At 45.8% G+C, this 18,632-nt stretch overlaps 1 protein-coding gene across 1 annotated transcript in view; it reads left to right on the top strand.

Annotated features, from left to right (window-relative positions):
* The first annotated feature begins 309 nt into the window (after positions 1–309).
* LOC125943487 (calcium-activated chloride channel regulator 2-like) overlaps positions 310–18,632 on the top strand; it is a 21,654-nt gene continuing 3,331 nt past the window's right edge. Inside the window, exons 1-4 of the mRNA XM_049662830.1 lie at positions 310–436; positions 12,448–12,628; positions 13,696–13,996; positions 16,207–16,316. Coding sequence (XP_049518787.1) covers positions 12,458–12,628; positions 13,696–13,996; positions 16,207–16,316 — 582 coding nt within the window. The 5' untranslated portion in view covers positions 310–436; positions 12,448–12,457. The remainder of the gene's footprint in view (positions 437–12,447; positions 12,629–13,695; positions 13,997–16,206; positions 16,317–18,632) is intronic.

The following is an 18,632-nucleotide window of genomic DNA, read 5'->3' as shown; positions in this document are numbered from 1 at the left end:
AATTGCACTCCAAATATTCTGTGCCCATCAGCATCAGTGGATCTCAAGCTATTATTTTGACTGGGGTATTGGTCAATATTGTTTTTGTTTGAAACAGCATGTATTCGCAGCGGGCATTCAACTGTTTCCATTTCGCAAACCACAGTACGGCGTCAGCGGCAGGCGGTGGAGTAGCGCGGTGTCTGGTGGTTAGCAGGTGCTCACGTGTGTGCGCACAAGTTTGCTCGCTCGAGTTTCACCGCAATTTGACATCCAGGAATGTTCGACCACACCGTTCCAAACGTGTCGATGGCTCATAGTGTCTCTACGGCCAAACTGCGCGCAGACCTCAGGAGTGGTAACGTCGATAACGCGACCAAGGTGGTCGTAAGTACGAAAGAGAACTTAGCACGACGGTCAAAGTACTCGGGTGGAGAGACGCTGGAGCTTTCTTGATGTGAGTTCACGCTACGTTGCTTGTATTCAAACCTTTATTCAGTAGAAACGCAGCAAAAAAAAAAAAAAAGCAGAAAGAAAAGAAAATTAGCTTCCGGCTTTTAGGTGCCAGAATAACGATCTGATCATGAGGCACGCCATAGTTGAGGTTGCGGATAAATTTTGACTACCTGGGCTTTTTTAAAGTGCACCCAATGCATTGTACACGGGCGTTTTTGCATCAAAATGCGGCCGCCGCAGCCGGGATTGGGTCCCGCCACCTTGTGCTTAGTAGCAGTATAACATCCACGATAGCTCGTTGAAAGCGATTGCGTGTTTTTTTTTCTTTTCTTTCTTTCTTTTTTTGTAGCCAACGAAGAAAGGAATTAGGCGCAGTACAAGTAGCTACTTTTATAGTGATGCACGAATGTCAGTTCGTTAGCCTGGAGATGTAAGGGCCGGAAACGGACCCGGAAAGATCGAAAAAATAAAAAGGTTTTTACTTTCGTTTTTTTAATTACAGAGAAAGTGAAAAAAAATCCACATACAGTTATACTTGCCCTTCTCTGCTGTGCAGCATACCATTCTAAAAGCGACGGCGACAGCAAGAAAACGGCAGCACTGTTTTCAAGTGGCTTCATTATAAGCCTTCAGTCTCCTTTGCAAAACGCAGCGGAATACGAGATGCTGTTGGGTTTCTGTCCTGGTTTGGCTTCTGGAATTTCGCGAGGCACGTGGAACTGTCGATCTGTGGCAAGGACATTTGCAATAATTAGCCGCTGTCACCTATAGTTTCGAGGCTACTGAAGATACGTACCTTCTCCTATCTGCCAGTTGTGAACGAAGACTGCTGGTCTTTCTTTGGCAAGTGTTGATATGCGTAATAAGCTTCGTTACAGGCTCACAAGCAAACATGTTCGAAAACTCGTCTGCGCACAATCAAATTAGAATGTGGAAGCAGCCGCAACCGGTTCTAATGCGAGTGTATCCAGCGAGAGCGACTCGGGCACTGAGTGACATTTTTTCTCACTTGTCAGATTACCAATGTTTCGTAGAAGGCAGAAATGCGTTCATTCTATCGTCTTCGCGGTCTCAGCTAAATTATCCCATATATGCAAGGATAACTATGTTTTATTGTCGGAATTATAAATACAAGTTATTTTACTGGAGTTTCCATTTTTTCAAAATTTCCTAATGTGCTGAAATAAAAAGAAAGCCTAAAACCTTTTTATTGCGATAGCAATTATATGGACACTTCAACCGGATTTCTGCCGTCGCCGTCGCCGTCGCCGTGAGGTTCCCTATAGATAAATCTTCGCCGCGCGCCGTATGCCCGAGCGGAAGCGTGCGGGGACGCGCTCTATCACGGAGAGCGAACGCACTCAATCACCCACGCGCAAGCAAGGAAGCGGGAAGTCAGCGCCGGAGGGAGCGCGGGGGGGGGGGGGGGGGGGCGCACTTCTACTCTGCCAACAACCGCGCTCGTCGCTCGATCGCCCGCACAGTCTCTTATCTCCACACGGCTCTGACCTTTATGCGCCGTGCATTCGCCGCGCAGTTCCGTTGAAGCGATAGACCGCACGTACCTTCGCCCGCTGCGCGGCGTATGCGCTCGCTGCCAGCGTTTTGACAGGTCGTTGGCTGCAGTCATTCAGTGTGATCTATTCATGTTTGTTTGTGCGCGCTCACACCACGCTTGTTCATTCAGTTAGTATTAGTCGGGCCATATTTTCCAACGCACGCTACACATGCAATGCTGCCCAGATCGGCAGTGCAGCACTACAGGTGTGTCCCTTCGCACGCGCTGCCCACGGTAAGCGCTTCTCATCCACACCACCGTTTCACACGCGCCTTCTCGTGGTCATCGAGTCACTCTTCGTGTCGGTATACTTACTCCGCAGCACACCTGCTTACTTAATCAGCTCATGTTTACTACAATTCTTATTGCTACCGAAGCCGCTCACCTTCTTCGTATGCCATTGCTGTGTTGCTATCGCATTCATTGCTTCGCCCTTAGGGCGAAACTGTGACATTTTTTTTTCTCTCCCTGTTCAAGATTTCCGGTAATTTTGCATCCCTACGGGTGCCTGGGAAGCTTTTCGGTTTAGCTGTAATGCCAGCATTCGACTTTGGTATGCCAAGTATGACAGAGGCGCAACTATGTGTTGAAAAATACCCCACCTCGCTGCATGTGTTATTGCTTACAAAGCTATACACTGCGAATTGTTTTTCAGAAGGCGATGTCAAAGAAGACGTTTACTCAAAACCACAAAGCTACGAGCGCGAAGTGTTAAACGTGCACCATAATAAATCTGAAGTGACTGATTAAGCAGGGCGTTCGATGCTCATAGTTAACGTTGGTTGGCCCCTTGTTTTCGTTGAAGGTCAGCCATCACTTGTAATGCGTCATATAACCTTTGTACTGACTAAAGGCAAGGACTGACTGACTGGCCAGCTGGCAAAGGAAAAAGAAGTACGAGATTGAATGTTGCGTGAAAGAAGCGCAAAGCATTAGCAAGAGCCATACGAGGGTCCTAAATTCGCGTACTACATGACGCCATAGGTTTACAAATATATGTTTGGATCCGCCTCACGGTCATGAGTGGCCCAGAACACTCCGAATGTCGCAGCACTGGGCCTCCCTGACTGCACTGGCACAGAACGTCTGGAGAGTCTGGTATTTACAATACGTACGATGAACACGCCGCGGCAGTCTTGATCGCGGAAAGAGAGAGACTCAACTCGACACCCAAGGTAGAGCTTTCTACAGAGACTTCACTACCCTTGACACCACCAATTCTGCGGGGGAGGAACGCACCAATACCCAGACAAGACAGGGAACGCATACACGTGCACCCAATACCCAAGAACATGCACCCCATGTTTAACGCCGGCCGCAGACGAGCGAGAGCGGTGGCACTCGAACGGTTACGCAACGACCCAAACACTCACTACACAGACGCAACTCCCTACCCATCGAGGCTGAGAGCATTTGCTGCGGTCGTCACTAGAGGAACCAAGCAATCACGTCGGCTACGATCCGTACCAAGAGCACGGCCATGGCCGAAGCGGCGGCCATAGCACTAGCCATACGAGCGGCACAGGGCAAGAGGCAATCTGCACACGTTCTCACGGATTCGCAAGAAGCTTGTCGACTGTTTCTGAGGGGCCTCCTCCCTCGGAGCGTCCTAGGCATACTAGGAAACAACCTTCGAGAAGACCACATCATCCCATGGTGCCCCGCTCACGAAGGTGTACAGGGAAACGAACGGGCGGACCGCCTGGCTCGAGGACTAATTTTCCGAGCCGGGGTCATATCGACCCGGGAGGAATACCTCACACCTACGCTGCCGCGATATATCCTCGACAGCCAAAGACGCGCAAGGCAGACAATGGCGCCACCCCACCTAAACTCACACGCTGGCAATCCAGGACTGGAGACGCCTACAAACAAATACATATCCCAACATACACGCACTCAGCAAAATACACCCGTCCCAATACGATGACTGCTCTCCTTGGTGCGGCGACACACCAACCCTCAAACATATCACTTGGCATTGCAAACAAAGACCAGCAGAGGGAAACTCACCCCTCGTCACACGGCACAAACTTGAAAGGTCGTGGGAGGCGCGACTCGCCCGGCAGGACCTGGGAAGCCAGCAGGCAACCTTGGACCAAGCCGAACGAGCCGCTAGAGCCAGTGGGGCCCTGGAATAGGGGCTTCACCCGCAAGAACCTGTCTGCTAATTCAATAAAATGTTTATTCCTCCTCCTCCTCCAAATGTCGCACTTTGTGCCCATAGAAATAACAGAGAACGTGTACGGCACAACAGCCGTCGCCGTAGCGTTATTGGCAGAGCATAGCACACATAATGCGGGAGATGTGCGTTCGACTCACACTCATGAGAAGTGGCTTTTAATGCGATTAGCATACTCTGCCTGCTTCAGATCTTTAAATCTATCTATACTATCTATCTATCTTACTCTATCCTATCTATCTGCTGCTATCTGTCTTCTTCTGTCTGTCTGTCTGTCTGTCTGTCTGTCTGTCTGTCTGTGTCTGTCTGTCTGTCTGTCTGTCTGTCTGTCTGTCTGTCTGTCTGTCTGTCTGTCTGTCCTGTCTGTCTGTCTGTTCTGTCTGTCTGTCTTCGTCTGTCTGTATGTCTGTCTGTCTGTCTTCTGCTGTCTGCTCTCTGTCGTCTGTCTGTCTTGTCTGTCTGTCTGTCTGTTGTCTGTCTGTCGTCTGTCTGTCTGTCTGTCCTGTCTGTCTGCTGTCTGTCTGTCTGTCTGTCTGTCTGTCTGTCTGTCTGTCTTTGTCTGTCTGTCTGTCTGTCTGTCGCTGTCTGTCTGTCTGTCTGTCTGTCCCTGTCTGTCTGTCTGTCTGTCTGTCTGTCGTCTGTCTGTCTGTCTGTCTGTCTGTCTGTCTGTCTGTCTGTCTTTCTGTCTGTCTGTCTGTCGGTCTGTCTGTCTGCTCTGTCTGTCTGTCTGTCCCTGTCTGTCTGTCTGGTCTGTCTGTCTGTCTGTCTGTCTGTCTGTCTGTCTGTCTGTCTGTCTGTCTGTCTGTCTGTCTGTCTGTCTGTCTGTCTGTCTGTCTGTCTGTCTGTCTGTCTGTCTGTCTGTCTGTCTGTCTGTCTGTCTGTCTGTCTGTCTGTCTGTCTGTCGTCTGTCTGTCTGTCTGTCTGTCTGTCTGTCTGTCTGTCTGTCTGTCTGTCTGTCTGGTCTGTCTGTCTGTCTGTCTGTCTGTCTGTCTGTCTGTCTGTCTGTCTGTCTGTCTGTCCTGTCTGTCTGTCTGTCTGTCTGTCTGTCTGTCTGTCTGTCTGTCTGTCTGTCTGTCTGTCTGTCTGTCTGTCTGTCTGTCTGTCTGTCTGTCTGTCTGTCTGTCTGTCTGTCTGTCTGTCTGTCTGTCTGTCTGTCTGTCTGTCTGTCTGTCTGTCTGTCTGTCTGTCTGTCTGTCTGTCTGTCTGTCTGTCTGTCTGTCTGTCTGTCTGTCTGTCTGTCTGTCTGTCTGTCTGTCTGTCTGTCTGTCTGTCTGTCTGTCTGTCTGTCTGTCTGTCTGTCTGTCTGTCTGTCTGTCTGTCTGTCTGTCTGTCTGTCTGTCTGTCTGTCTGTCTGTCTGTCTGTCTGTCTGTCTGTCTGTCTGTCTGTCTGTCTGTCTGTCTGTCTGTCTGTCTGTCTGTCTGTCTGTCTGTCTGTCTGTCTGTCTGTCTGTCTGTCTGTCTGTCTGTCTGTCTGTCTGTCTGTCTGTCTGTCTGTCTGTCTGTCTGTCTGTCTGTCTGTCTGTCTGTCTGTCTGTCTGTCTGTCTGTCTGTCTGTCTGTCTGTCTGTCTGTCTGTCTGTCTGTCTGTCTGTCTGTCTGTCTGTCTGTCTGTCTGTCTGTCTGTCTGTCTGTCTGTCTGTCTGTCTGTCTGTCTGTCTGTCTGTCTGTCTGTCTGTCTGTCTGTCTGTCTGTCTGTCTGTCTGTCTGTCTGTCTGTCTGTCTTCATCTGCCATCGTCATCATTTCAAAATCATCATGCCGTCGCCACGCTGTCGTCGTCATACTGCCTTTTCCATTGCGTCAACATCAATCCGTCTTCGTCTTTACGAAGACGAAACATACAAAGACAAGACTGTATGTACGAAATACTAGGCTGTATATGGTATATAACCGATGGACAGCCTTAGAACGATCGTTATAATTTTGACCACCTGGGGTTCTGTAACCGCAGGTGGTCAGTATTAATTCGGAGCCCTCGACTACGGCGTGCCTCATAATCTGGACTGGTTTTGGCACGTAAAACCCCAGAAAGAAGAAGAAAATTATACATCCTAATTAAACGTGAGTTCAGCGATACGGTGTGTCGCTACGTTGCTTGAATACTAATTGCATCGCCGTCCACTGTCATCCTCAGATGCGTTAAGTCATAATTTTGAGCCTTCTTTATTTACCTTTACCTTACGTTTTCGACATTTCAATTAAAACCATAGGTAATGACCCCTATGCCTTCCCCGGGCTTCGATGTCTATCGACTGCATGTGGTTGTTTCTTACAAAAAATTGAGCACCTCTGTTCGCCTCTCCTTGTTCCTCGTTCTGGAGAGTACTTGGACTTGTAGATGCGTGCTTGAGCTAAACCATGAGGACATCTATCAAACCCATATGGGAGGATGATAGAGGCCAGCTGAACGTTCGATTATAAGCTCTCCAAGCGGCGCATACGAAAGATTGTCAAGCGAGCCTCTGTGCAAGCGAGCCACCTCCTTACAGAGCTCGAGCTCTTTTACAGCGAAGCTTTATATCGCTAGGGTGCCGTGCATTTTTCGTGCCCGTCAACAAATCTGCGTGTGCAAAAACTCAGCTCCCTTATTTGATGCAGAATCGCATCATTCTATGCAAAAACCTTACACGTCTCATTACTTGCTTATGTATTTTGCATAAATTAGTTATCAATAGGCGCAATTTTCAAGATAAGTAAACTCTCTCTGAGACAATAAGCGTTTCTGAAAGATTTATGGCTGTGCGGCCCGCGTCGGGGCCAAGTCTACGTTTTCACCACCCTCTCATTTCGTCGTTCCAAGCTCGTGCGTGCCTAGATTCCTTCCGCTATTCCGGGGCGGCGGTACCGTCGTGCGCTGTCGGCAAGACAAGCTGCCGTTCTCCATTTTGAATTTCACTTCTCTCGTCGCAATGGGGCGGGGGGGGGGGGGGGGGGAGGGTATAGTGCGCACTTCTGAGGTGCAGCGCGCCTACGAATAGCGACGGCGGCGAGCACAGATGCGAGAATGCAATCGGCGGCGTCGGGCGGCAAACACCGACGAAGATCGTTCCCGAGAGGCCATCCGCAAGCGGCTCGCCATGCAAGGCGACGCAAGTGTGCGCAATGTATGACGCAGTTTGTTGGACAATTCTATCGAAGAGCGGTTGCTCTTTATTTTTGTATTGTGTGCGATAGCCTGGTGAGATGACCGCCTGTGCTGCTGTGTACCTAGGAGTTACCATGTGCATTAGACGCCACAGCACGTGTTTCAGCGAGCGTCTTACGTTTAATGACAAAGCAATGGAGTTGAGGAGAATATTTCTTCCGGAAAAACATTCGCGGCAACGGGCTTGAACAATTTGCAACAGTTGCGAGTAGGCTCTGTGATTACTAAATATGTACTTAACCTCTTAGTATTAAAATAGGCGGCGGAGCCCATCTCAGGGCAAACTGGCGCACCGTCTATGCGAGTTCCTTAAAGGGCGCCGTGCCTTCATGGGAATGACGGGGCATGTGTCTGCGAGGCTTGTGTTGGCTAGTGTTGAACGAGGATTCGTCTAAAACGTGAATATGGCTACACAAATAATGCGTTCTTAAAGTAAAATCTCCATAAAAGGCATTCATGCACCCATATTACATCTCTCAATAAAGTTTACTCACCTACAATGCAGAATCAAGCGAAGAAAAGCAAGAACAGACGACAAGTTATTCCAAAGCGAGCGATAATCTTGTCGTCTCCAACTTTAGCGGCCAGCTGATACTTTTTACGTTTCATATAATTGTGCATCCAATAGTAAGTCCTCAAAATTAAAGAAAACATGTTTTTGTGTAATAATAAAGCTAAAGCAGTTGTTTACGTGCTGTTTTAGCTGGAAATGAATCATTGTGACAGGCGGAACGGTGCTAGCCAGGCGCGTCTTCAAGGCGTTCTGGATTGCCAAGAACGATGCCAATCCGAAGTCACAATATACCGGCATTCCCATGGATACCACAGCGCAGCTGTGCCAGTTTTCCCTCTAGGTAATATAGTGAGAAACTCTATGTTAGATACAAACATGGACAGATAGATAGATAGATAGATAGATAGATAGATAGATAGATAGATAGATAGCCCCCGGAAAGTGTGTGAAGTATACCAAAAGACTGCCTATTGCATTATTAGGTGCTCATCTATACTATTCCACGTCTGTCTAGCAAGAATCGCCAGACGAATGTCAGATTGAATAGGCATACCCAAGATATACCACGAAGAATATCCTTGCTTCCCGCATAGTTTTCCTACGAAAGCATTTACAACGTATGGAAGGCCTAGGAAAGAAGGTGCGTGTGTATGAGGGTAAGTGTAAATATGTCTGGGAAGCATTAAGCTGTAAGAGTACCAGATATATTTGCTGAGTTATTCATATGTTTACTTATAACTTAGTTTTGCTATTTGTTTCAGCATGGGCGCCTGCTTCTGAAAGTAAATGCAGTAAGTTTCTACACTTTCAAAAACGCTAAAGGCTTGACGTTTTCTGTTTCATTTAGCCCAAAGTCATGTGTGTGCGTGCGTACTATGGCTCTCAATATGAGCTAGGACGCCCGACCGCTTTGTCACGCGCGTTCGTATACTGAGCGCGATAGTGTTTTTACACAATGCCCCAGAAACATTTGCTTCTCAGGTGTATGTCAAACAAAATGAACCGTGCTCGGTGATGAAGAGCTGTACAACGTGAAGACAGTAGGTTCTGCACGTCAGGAAAGCGAGCTGCTACGTAAAAACTCATAGTTCCTGGCGTTGTGTACATTGTTCGCTCTCCTACATTGCATTGCGTGCAGGAGATTGGGCGTAGTTATATTTATCAGGTAAACGTCTTCTTACTTTTCTACACGGCCATCGTATTTATATTGCCCTGCTCTTAGCATGACAACTTTACTAAACTCTGCTGAAACTTCAACCGCGAGAGCTTCAGATCGGCAAGAACAAAAAAAAAAATACTACGATTCACAAAAAGAGACGGAAGCTAGATATTTGACTGGGCATGAAAATCAACCGAGGCTGACAAACTCTATATGTGTCTGGCCGGAAGTGGGCTTCAGCAGTTCTTCTTTAGCACGTTTCCTCTAGGACGGGGCTGTTTACGATACAGGATCATTAATGTTTAGGTGAAAGTGCTTACTAATGATATAGCCGCAATTGCAAAGTAAGAGAATCCCCGACGCGTCACCACGGAGACAATAGATAAACAATTTGGTTCACTAGACGTTGGGTTTGCGCGTCTAGTCGAACGTCGATAGGAACACTGAAGTAAGCAAAATCAAGGCCAGAAATGTGTACCCGTAGACGATGCTCTGGCGATTAGCCTTTGCGACTAAAAATGGAATCGAATATCATCTCGCGTAAACTGAAAGACTATTACCACGATGAAACTGTTGCAGTCGATAAGAGTAAGCGCCAACTTTGTTATAAGAAACTTGTGCAGGATGACGTGGCCGTTATGATGTTTGTCAACCCTCGCTAAATTATATATAGCGTCAGGTAAGATCGGTGACCACTTCCTAGGACGCGTCCAAGCCTGCTGCATCGGTAAGCCTTTCTTGATTGACAACCGAAAAGCACTCTGTGACATTTAATGGGTGAAAATGGCATAATTTCGGGACTGTGTAGGTAATTTGGATGAAAGTACTTTTACTGGTGTTTTGAACGTATTGCGGTGAGTTTCTGAGACATGAAGATTTCGTGATATTTTTCACTGTTTCGGAAGCTGACTCTGCCATATGTTAGGGTTATGCTAATGTATTAGGGCTACACTGTTACACTCCATTTCATAGGGCGCTTCTCTTTTGGCCGCTTCAAGAGCACCTTCACATGGCACGACATGGTGGTTTTAGGTTTGGTAATATCGATGAATGATTAATCCATTAAATGTAGCCCGCAAAATGATTAATCTTCATCGATGTCCACCTTTAATTTATTCGACATAAATGATTAGGCCTGTTCGAATAATTGTTTTCTAGAATGCAACAGGAGTGGCACGAAAATTGCCAAGACAGCGGCATTGTTGGTCGTTATTAACGATTATAATATTTATTTTATTTCAACGTCGCTGTATATGTATACGTGTTTGTGGATTATGTTATGTTGACTATTCTTTTCTGGCTATATGTGATAAAGCACGATGTGTACCCCACCCGCTGATTAGAGACTGTATTGTTAGGTCACATTATTATTTGTATTTTCGAGACTTTCTTCTGCAGTGCCGTGGAGTTATTTAACTTCTTCAGTGTATGTACTACGTATTTTTTTACGTTGTCGTGTTACTGCGAAAGCGTTGCTTGAGAAGTATTTATTTTTATGTTCTAATGCTTGTATAAGAATTTCGTTTGACATGTAATCTTGTATGTTGAACCGTGTATGTTATAGGTTAGATCCATTCAAGAGCTAAGGAGTAGCGCCTTATTTGTGCGTCAACATCTCCTTATATCAATAAAAAACATCGTACTGGAATGGCCACGCACGAGCAGTGACTGTGCGGCTGTGGTAGAGAGATGACTGTTTTTCCTGCATACTATAGCAACCGATGTCGTTGATATTCGGGCTACTCTCAGTCCACTAAAGACGTGGCACAGCATGCGCGCCGGTTTGGAGCATGTATTTTGGCATAGCGATGGAGTTCATGTCGATTCCAGCAAATATGTATAGCGTCCGTCATTCCCGCACGCTGTTAGTGTGGCCATTCAAAGAAGTCGTCGGTTTCACAGCAACATCCATCCTATTGACATCCCTTCGCACTGTAGAGAAGAGCATGTGGTCCAATATATGAAACCAGTAATTTTCTTTTCCCCTGTGTATTTCTATTGGGCTTCACATTTCACTTCTGCCATTTTTCTTATTTATTGTTTAACTGTACTGTACCGGGATTCACTAGTGCCAAGTATCTTATTTTTTTCTGCTCTATGAGCCATTTCATATCATGTATTGTTTTCTTTTCAAAAGTAACTAGTGCCAACTATATGTAGTGTTTAAGAAATTATAGATTAGTCTTTATCAAACACTTCAGGGCTTCAAACTTAGTTCCACCTCTCAAACATTATTATAGGGTACTATAAAAGTAGATAATTGTGTTTCAACCCTTTTAAAGTGCCCGGCAAACATTTCGATTAATTAATTAACCAATGTAAAACCCTGCATAGAAAGCGATTAACGAACGGATTAAAGGCTACAATGAACCCGTGAATGTTTATACGAATAACAAAATGAATCGACCATCCCTAGGTAGTTGAATCAATGAAGCGAGTGGGAAATACAGCACATTGGCAGAGCTGGTGTCGGTTTATCAAAGCAACAAAACCCGGTTCTCACGTGTTCTAACCTCATGTATGAGAGCCACCGGAGACTCCGGATTGGAGGTTGTCGGAGTTTATCAACTCAATCAGAGCTCGAAAAGTATTGTCTACAATGGAATCATGGACTTTCATATTGTGCGTGCTTCTTTCGAAGAGAGATGAGGCAACCCTTTCAAGCCACGTGATACTTAATTCGAAAATTTTACTTCCTTAACATTTACTTTCTTTACAATTACCTTCTTAACAAAACGTTGTTTTATGCATTTGAGCACAAAAGTAACTGGCACGCCTCAATTACTACGCGTTTTGTGTAGTTTTCCCGTGAATACGGTAAAACCATCTGTTTAAAAAAAAAAAAAGACGTTCAATTTCAGCGCCGTGTTTGTCCCTTCGCTTTTCTGGTGTCCAAGTTTTACGTTCAGGCTGTTATTGAAAAATTATGTCCAACCAACTACAGTAAAGCTTCATCATTAAGAGACTCCTCGTATACGAGACAAGTGTCACAACGTCTCAGGCTGCAGCGGCGCCATTGATTTCCTGTTACAACAAAATGTGTGACCCCTTCAACTGCGTTGGACATTTCGTCATTACGAACTCAATGAATGCAGACAAAACACCACCTGTGGACGCCAGCCTTGGCAACAAATACATTCAAGGGCAATTTGAAAGATAAAAAAAAAGCTTTGGTGCTAACACATCTGAACTACATTAAGACAGCCTTGATAGTAAGCAATGGCAGCTACTGCCCTAGATAAACTATGTGTTTGTAATTTATATAAGTGCTCCCCCGCAAAGTCAACAAACTAAACCAAGACGGCAATCTGAGACAGCCTGTCCGCCATTAATTGGCTGTTGCGTCTTCGCAATTTGTGTGTTCCTTGCTGCCGGCAAGTGCTAAACTAGAAATTGCAGTCGCATGATAGCCGTTGTGTTTGTAACTACATTCTTGATACTCATTCTGGCTCACAGAGACCGACAAATGGACTCAGCAACGGCAACGTGGCTGAGAAGTGCTGCGTCCCTGTGGCTTTTCTTTCTGCACGTGACCAACGCTATCCGCATCGACAAAAGCGATGGCGGCTACATTGATGTCAGAGTTTCCATTCACAAGGCAGTGCCGTACAACGAAACAATCATCGAAAACATTAAGGTGGGTGATGGTGCAGGAATGTGCTTTTCTGCTACGCTGTTCAATGAATGTGAATGCTGCGGTTGAGCCTGCCAGTGTGGTCGGGCTGCAAAGAGACGCCGTAAGTTTTCAATTGGAAAATGTCTTGCGGCGTGCGTAATAAATATGCCACCGAAGGTATCGTCTGTCCACAATTTTGACAACATAGGAAATAGTTAAAAAATGCAAGCCGGTGTAATATACGTCCGAGAATTTAAACAAGAATAGTAAGAACGCCAATAAATATTCAGAGGATCTCCGTGCTACGCAAAAGCGGACAAGAAATAACTTGCTTTGATTTGTGACGTCTTAGCTGGCACGAGAACATGGCTCAAGTGCCTTGACCGTTGAAATAAACCTGTGATAAGTTTTACGTCAGTCCTCGGTTCGGCCGTTCCTTTGTGGGCGGTCCTTTTTAAGGGTGGTACCCAGGTCCGTCTTCGTCGCACGCGATGTTGGCGGGCCCCGAAGAAACTATAGGGCCCTGCTCGGCTTGATGCTCGTTTTAGGAGCTGTTGCTAATTAAGGCATCAAAAACGGCACTTTTGCAGTAATCAGAATGCAGTACGGCAACTTTGAAGCATCCTAAGATCAAGTGAAGAACCATAATACTGTCAGCCTGAGCTAACTCGTAAAAAACGAAACAAAAACTGACATGCAAGCAGAGACACAGCACTTAATTACTACAAATACGCGCGCTTAGAGCTAATCAGTGCGAATGTGAACATGCTTTATTATGATGCCTGGCCCTAAGGACCTATGCTTAGGCCTAGAAACTTATAAAGAAGCATTTTAGTGTAGCGGAATAAAGCTATAGTCATTTAATGATAACAATGGCGGCATCGCGAACATTACTGGCAATTGCAAGGTGGTTCTCCCGCGATCCTCTAACTGCTGTCAAGAATGGTAAATAATAATACCGCCAGAAATGTCTCAACAAAAGTAGTCAATTAAGCGATCATGCAGTTTGATGCAAAATACCCAGAACTGTCAAATCTGCAGCATTTACAACGCCTGGAACCACGTTTCTTTTTTTCGGCACTGTTTAGACGCTCATGCGAGATTCATCGGGGTTCCTCCACCGAGCCACTCACGGCAGTTTACACATAAAGCAAGTCATTATCGAGATACCGTCGACGTGGCCGCGGCGGCCGTATGCTACGGTTCGGCAAGGCAGTGGTTTCGAGGGCAGCGACGTAAGGGTCTATGCGTCAAGTGACCCGAACGTTGAATCAAGGCCTTACACCATCCAACCAAGAGCATGCGGAGAACCCGGCGACTACATACACCTGTCGTCCAAATTTCTTGAAGAACTGAACGACCACACCACCAAAGAATACGGAAATCCGAGTAAGCATGTCTTCCAGTACGTACAGAATATGGCATTAACACTTTCATAAATTGATGACATCATTGTGACAGTCACAGTAGTGTGAAACACTACTGTGACTGTAGTGTAAACGTAGTGTGACAGTCACAGCAACAATTTTAACAGTGGTCGCCTTGCAAGGCTCGTGGTGACCAATCGGCTAAATATGCCTATAAGCAGAAGGGACCGTGGTGTCTAAGGTCGATGTCGTGGCACACAAAAATTACAGCGCTGAAAGAAGGAGAAGAGGAGAGCTTAGGAAAGATGGGAATGTCAACCAGGCGAGCGAAGGGATTGCTGGGACGCGGACGCAAGCGAAAGCGCCTTTCTGTCACTAGCAATAAATCAACGAAGCGAAATTGACGCCTTATCTACAATTAAGACTAGGGCACGTAATATAATGTGGACATCAAATGAAAGTGAAACTGTAGCCAATAACTTGAAATACAGGGTGTTTCATTTTAGCTGAACCAAATTTAAAAAATTGCCCATGGCAGATAACACAACTCTAATCCTTGATCTAAACTACTCGACGAAGTGGCCATTACTCCCACGAGAAATCCAAATGCCTAATTGAATACTTCACATAACAACGCTAATTAACTTTTTAATTAATATTTTAAGGCACGTATCTTAATCTCCAAACTGTAGCTAGTTAGTTTCCAAGGTGTATCCATTTCGAGTGAATTTTCTGGGCTGCGCTAGTTTCGACATAATAATTTTCAAAGTGTCCGACGAAATGCATTGGTGTTCCAGTTACTTTTATGTTGCAACGCATAAAGCAGCGTTTTCTTCAAAAAGTTAACTGGAACGCGAGTGCATTTGAAATTAACTATGAAAATAGTTATCTCAAAACTTTTTCAGTCCTTAGAATTCGTTCCAAGTGGATACGCCTTGCGAACTCACCCGCTATAATTCGTAGATTTAAATACGCGCTGTAATGTAATTTATTAAAAAGCTAATCAGCCTTATTATGTTAATTATTCAATTAGGTATTTTTATTTCTCGTGGACGTAATGGCCGCCTCATCGAGTAGTTTTGATCATGGATTAGAATTGTTCTATCTGCCACGGGGAATTTTAAAAAATTTGGTGCAGCTAAAATGGAACACCTTGCATATAATAATAAAAGTTAAACCAGCAAATGCAAAAGCAACGTGGCAATTCATCGGATGGCACCTGGCGGCGTATTCTCTGACGATCACTTTCGGCGATACTATCGCTTCCGCGTGACGCAGTGCTGGACCGCCGATAAGCTAAGCCGGTTTTGCTCACCGAGCCAATAAAGGTGCACTGAAGCTGGTTCGCCTAAAGTGACTGTCCGAGAATACGTCCCCGGAAGTCCGGTCCGCCATTCGCCGGCGCCCTGGAAATGAGAGCCTCGCACAGCCGTCGAACTCCGTGATAGGGGCCGAGCGCACTGGCAGGGAGAGCATATTCGCGTTAATCCCACCTGAAGATTACGGCGGTATAATTGAAGTTAAGCAAACTGAACGTCGTTTGACTTATAACCGGCGTTGTTTCGTCTACGTTAGTTACAAAAAATATTCGCAATAATAAAAAAAACTCCTTGTCCGTTGCTCAAACAAAGCTTAAAATTGAATTGAGAACGTCTTTAGGTGCATTGTTGATGTGCTTGCAGACACGGTGCACTGGCATCCGGGTTACTCTAGTAACCATACGCGGTGTATATACACATTGTTCCTGTGTAATCTAGGTCCTGAAAACAGCTTCATCCACCTCGCCTTCCGACTTTATTTAAACCTATTTATTCTTCATCTTTGTGGCACCTCCACCCACAACAATATGTCTATTTTTTATTTATATTTTATGTTGAGTAGGGCTGGCTTACGGCCATAGAAAGAAAAAAACAACTTATAACTATTTATGCAATCCTATTTAACCAAGCACCTTATATAAACATTAGACAAGAAGACACTCGTTATTTGCTAAAGCGTGTTTTGTGTTTCTTTGCTTTCTTGAATGTGCATTGATTGTGGAAATAAACTAATTAAGTGGCAGTGCTCCAGAAAAATGCCCATAGACGCTTTGCCAACCAGTCCAGAAACAACTTGCAACCGTTCTTTTCATATTATTGCAATTGCATGGACAGCCGTTTTTAACACAGATAGTAGCGTTACAGGAAATTTATTCTTGTTTCTTCATGCTTCACATCGTTTCCACCTATATAGGCTATGTCTTTATCCATGAGTGGGCGCACCTTCGGTACGGCGTTTTCGACGAACATGGCTTTCTTGGAAGTGAGAAGTACCCCGCTCTCTACTGTGACAGTGAAGGCAAGGTAAGAGTCGTACATCTTTTACTGCGGAAGCATTCCCCAGGAGGTCGCAGCGGTGCTCGTTGAACGGGCAATGTCGTCGAAAACTCCGTTGCATGAGATCCGGTCACAACCCGCTTCCAGCCGGATTTGAAAGAGGGTGCGCAGAGTTTTGATTTGTTGCGGTGTGTGGGGAAGTCCTATTCTTCCTCGACAGTATATATACCGCGGCTCTAGGTTGAGCGGCGGCTCTGCTTCGAAGCACTCCAGCAGTGGCGGGATCGCGAGCACCAGGTCTGAAGTGGCTGCAGAGGGTGGCGCGACCATCTCTGCTCCGTAGTTCAGTTGCCTGTATTACGGGAGTGTGCTGAACTGAGCTAGTTGGTGCATGTTTAGAAGGGAATTGAAGAGCGCAAAAGACGGCACGTATAGCGTCGTCTTCACAATGGCATTTTGAGCTGTTCGATTACCATCAGCGCGTCTTAAGTTCGTTGTGGAAGGCGGCAGTCTTAAAGAGCGGGACCGACGCAAAGGTCGTCGAGTGGCCCCGTACTCGGATCGACGTGTCGAAGATTCATCGTGTGGACGAGGTTCCAAAGCAGCGGGAGGCGCGTTTGGGCTTCGATTCGCAGTTCGCTTTGCGCTGCTATGCCACGAAGCTAATGGCCGGCGCCGCAGCGCAAAAACAGAACGAAGCCGCCCCAATATTGCACAGTGACGCGCGGCACTTTCGGAAGCTTTGAGAGTGGCGAAGAGTGCATTAGCACGTAGAAAACGAGACGACTGTCTTAGTGTAAATTAAGCGCAATATGTGAAGCATCGCGTGCCCTTCACAATATGTATCTGGCTGTACTTTGGCGTGACTCGTATGGCACTCGAGCGAGTGGCATGGGCTGCAATCGATCGATGGTCGCTCAACGTGGTGCTTAAGAATGAACCATAATGACTGTAAATGACATGGAGAAGACCAGGACAAAGAGGAGAATAAAACACAAATGGGTTTCGTATAGAGACAGCACTTATGCTTTTGTGTATCTCTCGCTCCAGAGTAGCACGGGGAACCCCTTAATATTTTGTTCTTGCGTGCGTGCCGGGTAGAAACCGCTGCGAAATGCGGTCTCTTTTTATTTTAGCCTATAAACATGGGAAGGTTGGCTACGTCAGAGCCGCATGTCGCAAAATATAAATTTGGCTACTCACGAAACAACAATAATAAAAAAATGAAACATGAAAATATCGAAAAGCCCGATACGCGCCCGAACCCAACGGCACAAATATTCTTTCATCTACGAGGAACCGAAATGAGGTGTCGCAATAAAGGCACCATTTGGTTTAAAATAAGACCTTCAAAAGTTTTAACTCGAACATTGCAGTGACTTTACAACTGCTGTTTGTAATAACATCGAATTCCGACTTGACGTTATTGAACTCTAGTGCTCCGTAAGGCGGTAGTACACAAGAAACCAATCAGTAGGCGACACAGCACCTGAAGTAGACCTGCAATCATCTTGTATGTTGGAGGCCAGATATATTGACGGTTGGACTAGAACTATTCTAGCACAAGGCGGCCAGGAGCAGGTAATGGCTTGGAAAGCGCTAGACAGAGATAAAGAGGCTAACAGGACTTACCTTAGCCAAGACATTGAAGTCTCCATAGCATGCCTGTACGTACATCACCTGTGTGGATTCTCTTTTGTACGGGACTCTTCATTTTCTTGTAACATGTGTACGTACCACAGACCGAGGTAGTGAATAGAAATCAAGGACGCATTCCTTACACCTGTGCCACTTATATCCTCGGGGTGCACCACTGCGCTCGGAGAGATATTTATCTACTTCGCACCTCGTGCACATTGCCCATTCCTTGTAGCATTCATATTGCTCGTACCTACTTCTATAGTCTTTGATGGCTTTTCGAGGCATGTTTCGTGCATTTTACGTGGTCAGAGATAATGCTGCGTCTTCCTTGTTCATTGTGGACAACTCTCCAAGCGTGTTTCTTCGCAGCGGGTTTTCCTTGACCAAGCAATGTCACAGTTAAGTTGTGCGAGCATAGGAAATGATCTACTGATGTTCGTTTCCCAGTTAAAAGCCGCTACGTTTCTATGGGCTCTATATTTTCTTTTTCTTCTGCGTGCGCCTGCTCCTGCACGCCATGTTAACGCGTCGTCTTCCGTTATGTACTAAACGTTCAACGGGAGACATCACTTTGTACCGAGGCAATGGAGAAAAGTCCCACTGCGCATGTATTACAAAAAAACAAAAACTTGCTGCACCCAAGAAGCTCGCTACCTAAATAGCATTATAAATGCTGCAGTATCTCTAGTCATAGTATTAGTA

Source organism: Dermacentor silvarum, chromosome 2 (genome assembly GCF_013339745.2).
Source record: "Dermacentor silvarum isolate Dsil-2018 chromosome 2, BIME_Dsil_1.4, whole genome shotgun sequence".
Lineage (NCBI taxonomy): Eukaryota > Metazoa > Arthropoda > Arachnida > Ixodida > Ixodidae > Dermacentor > Dermacentor silvarum.
Note: the sequence above shows the minus strand (reverse complement) of the source record. Positions and strands in the feature narration are given on the sequence as shown.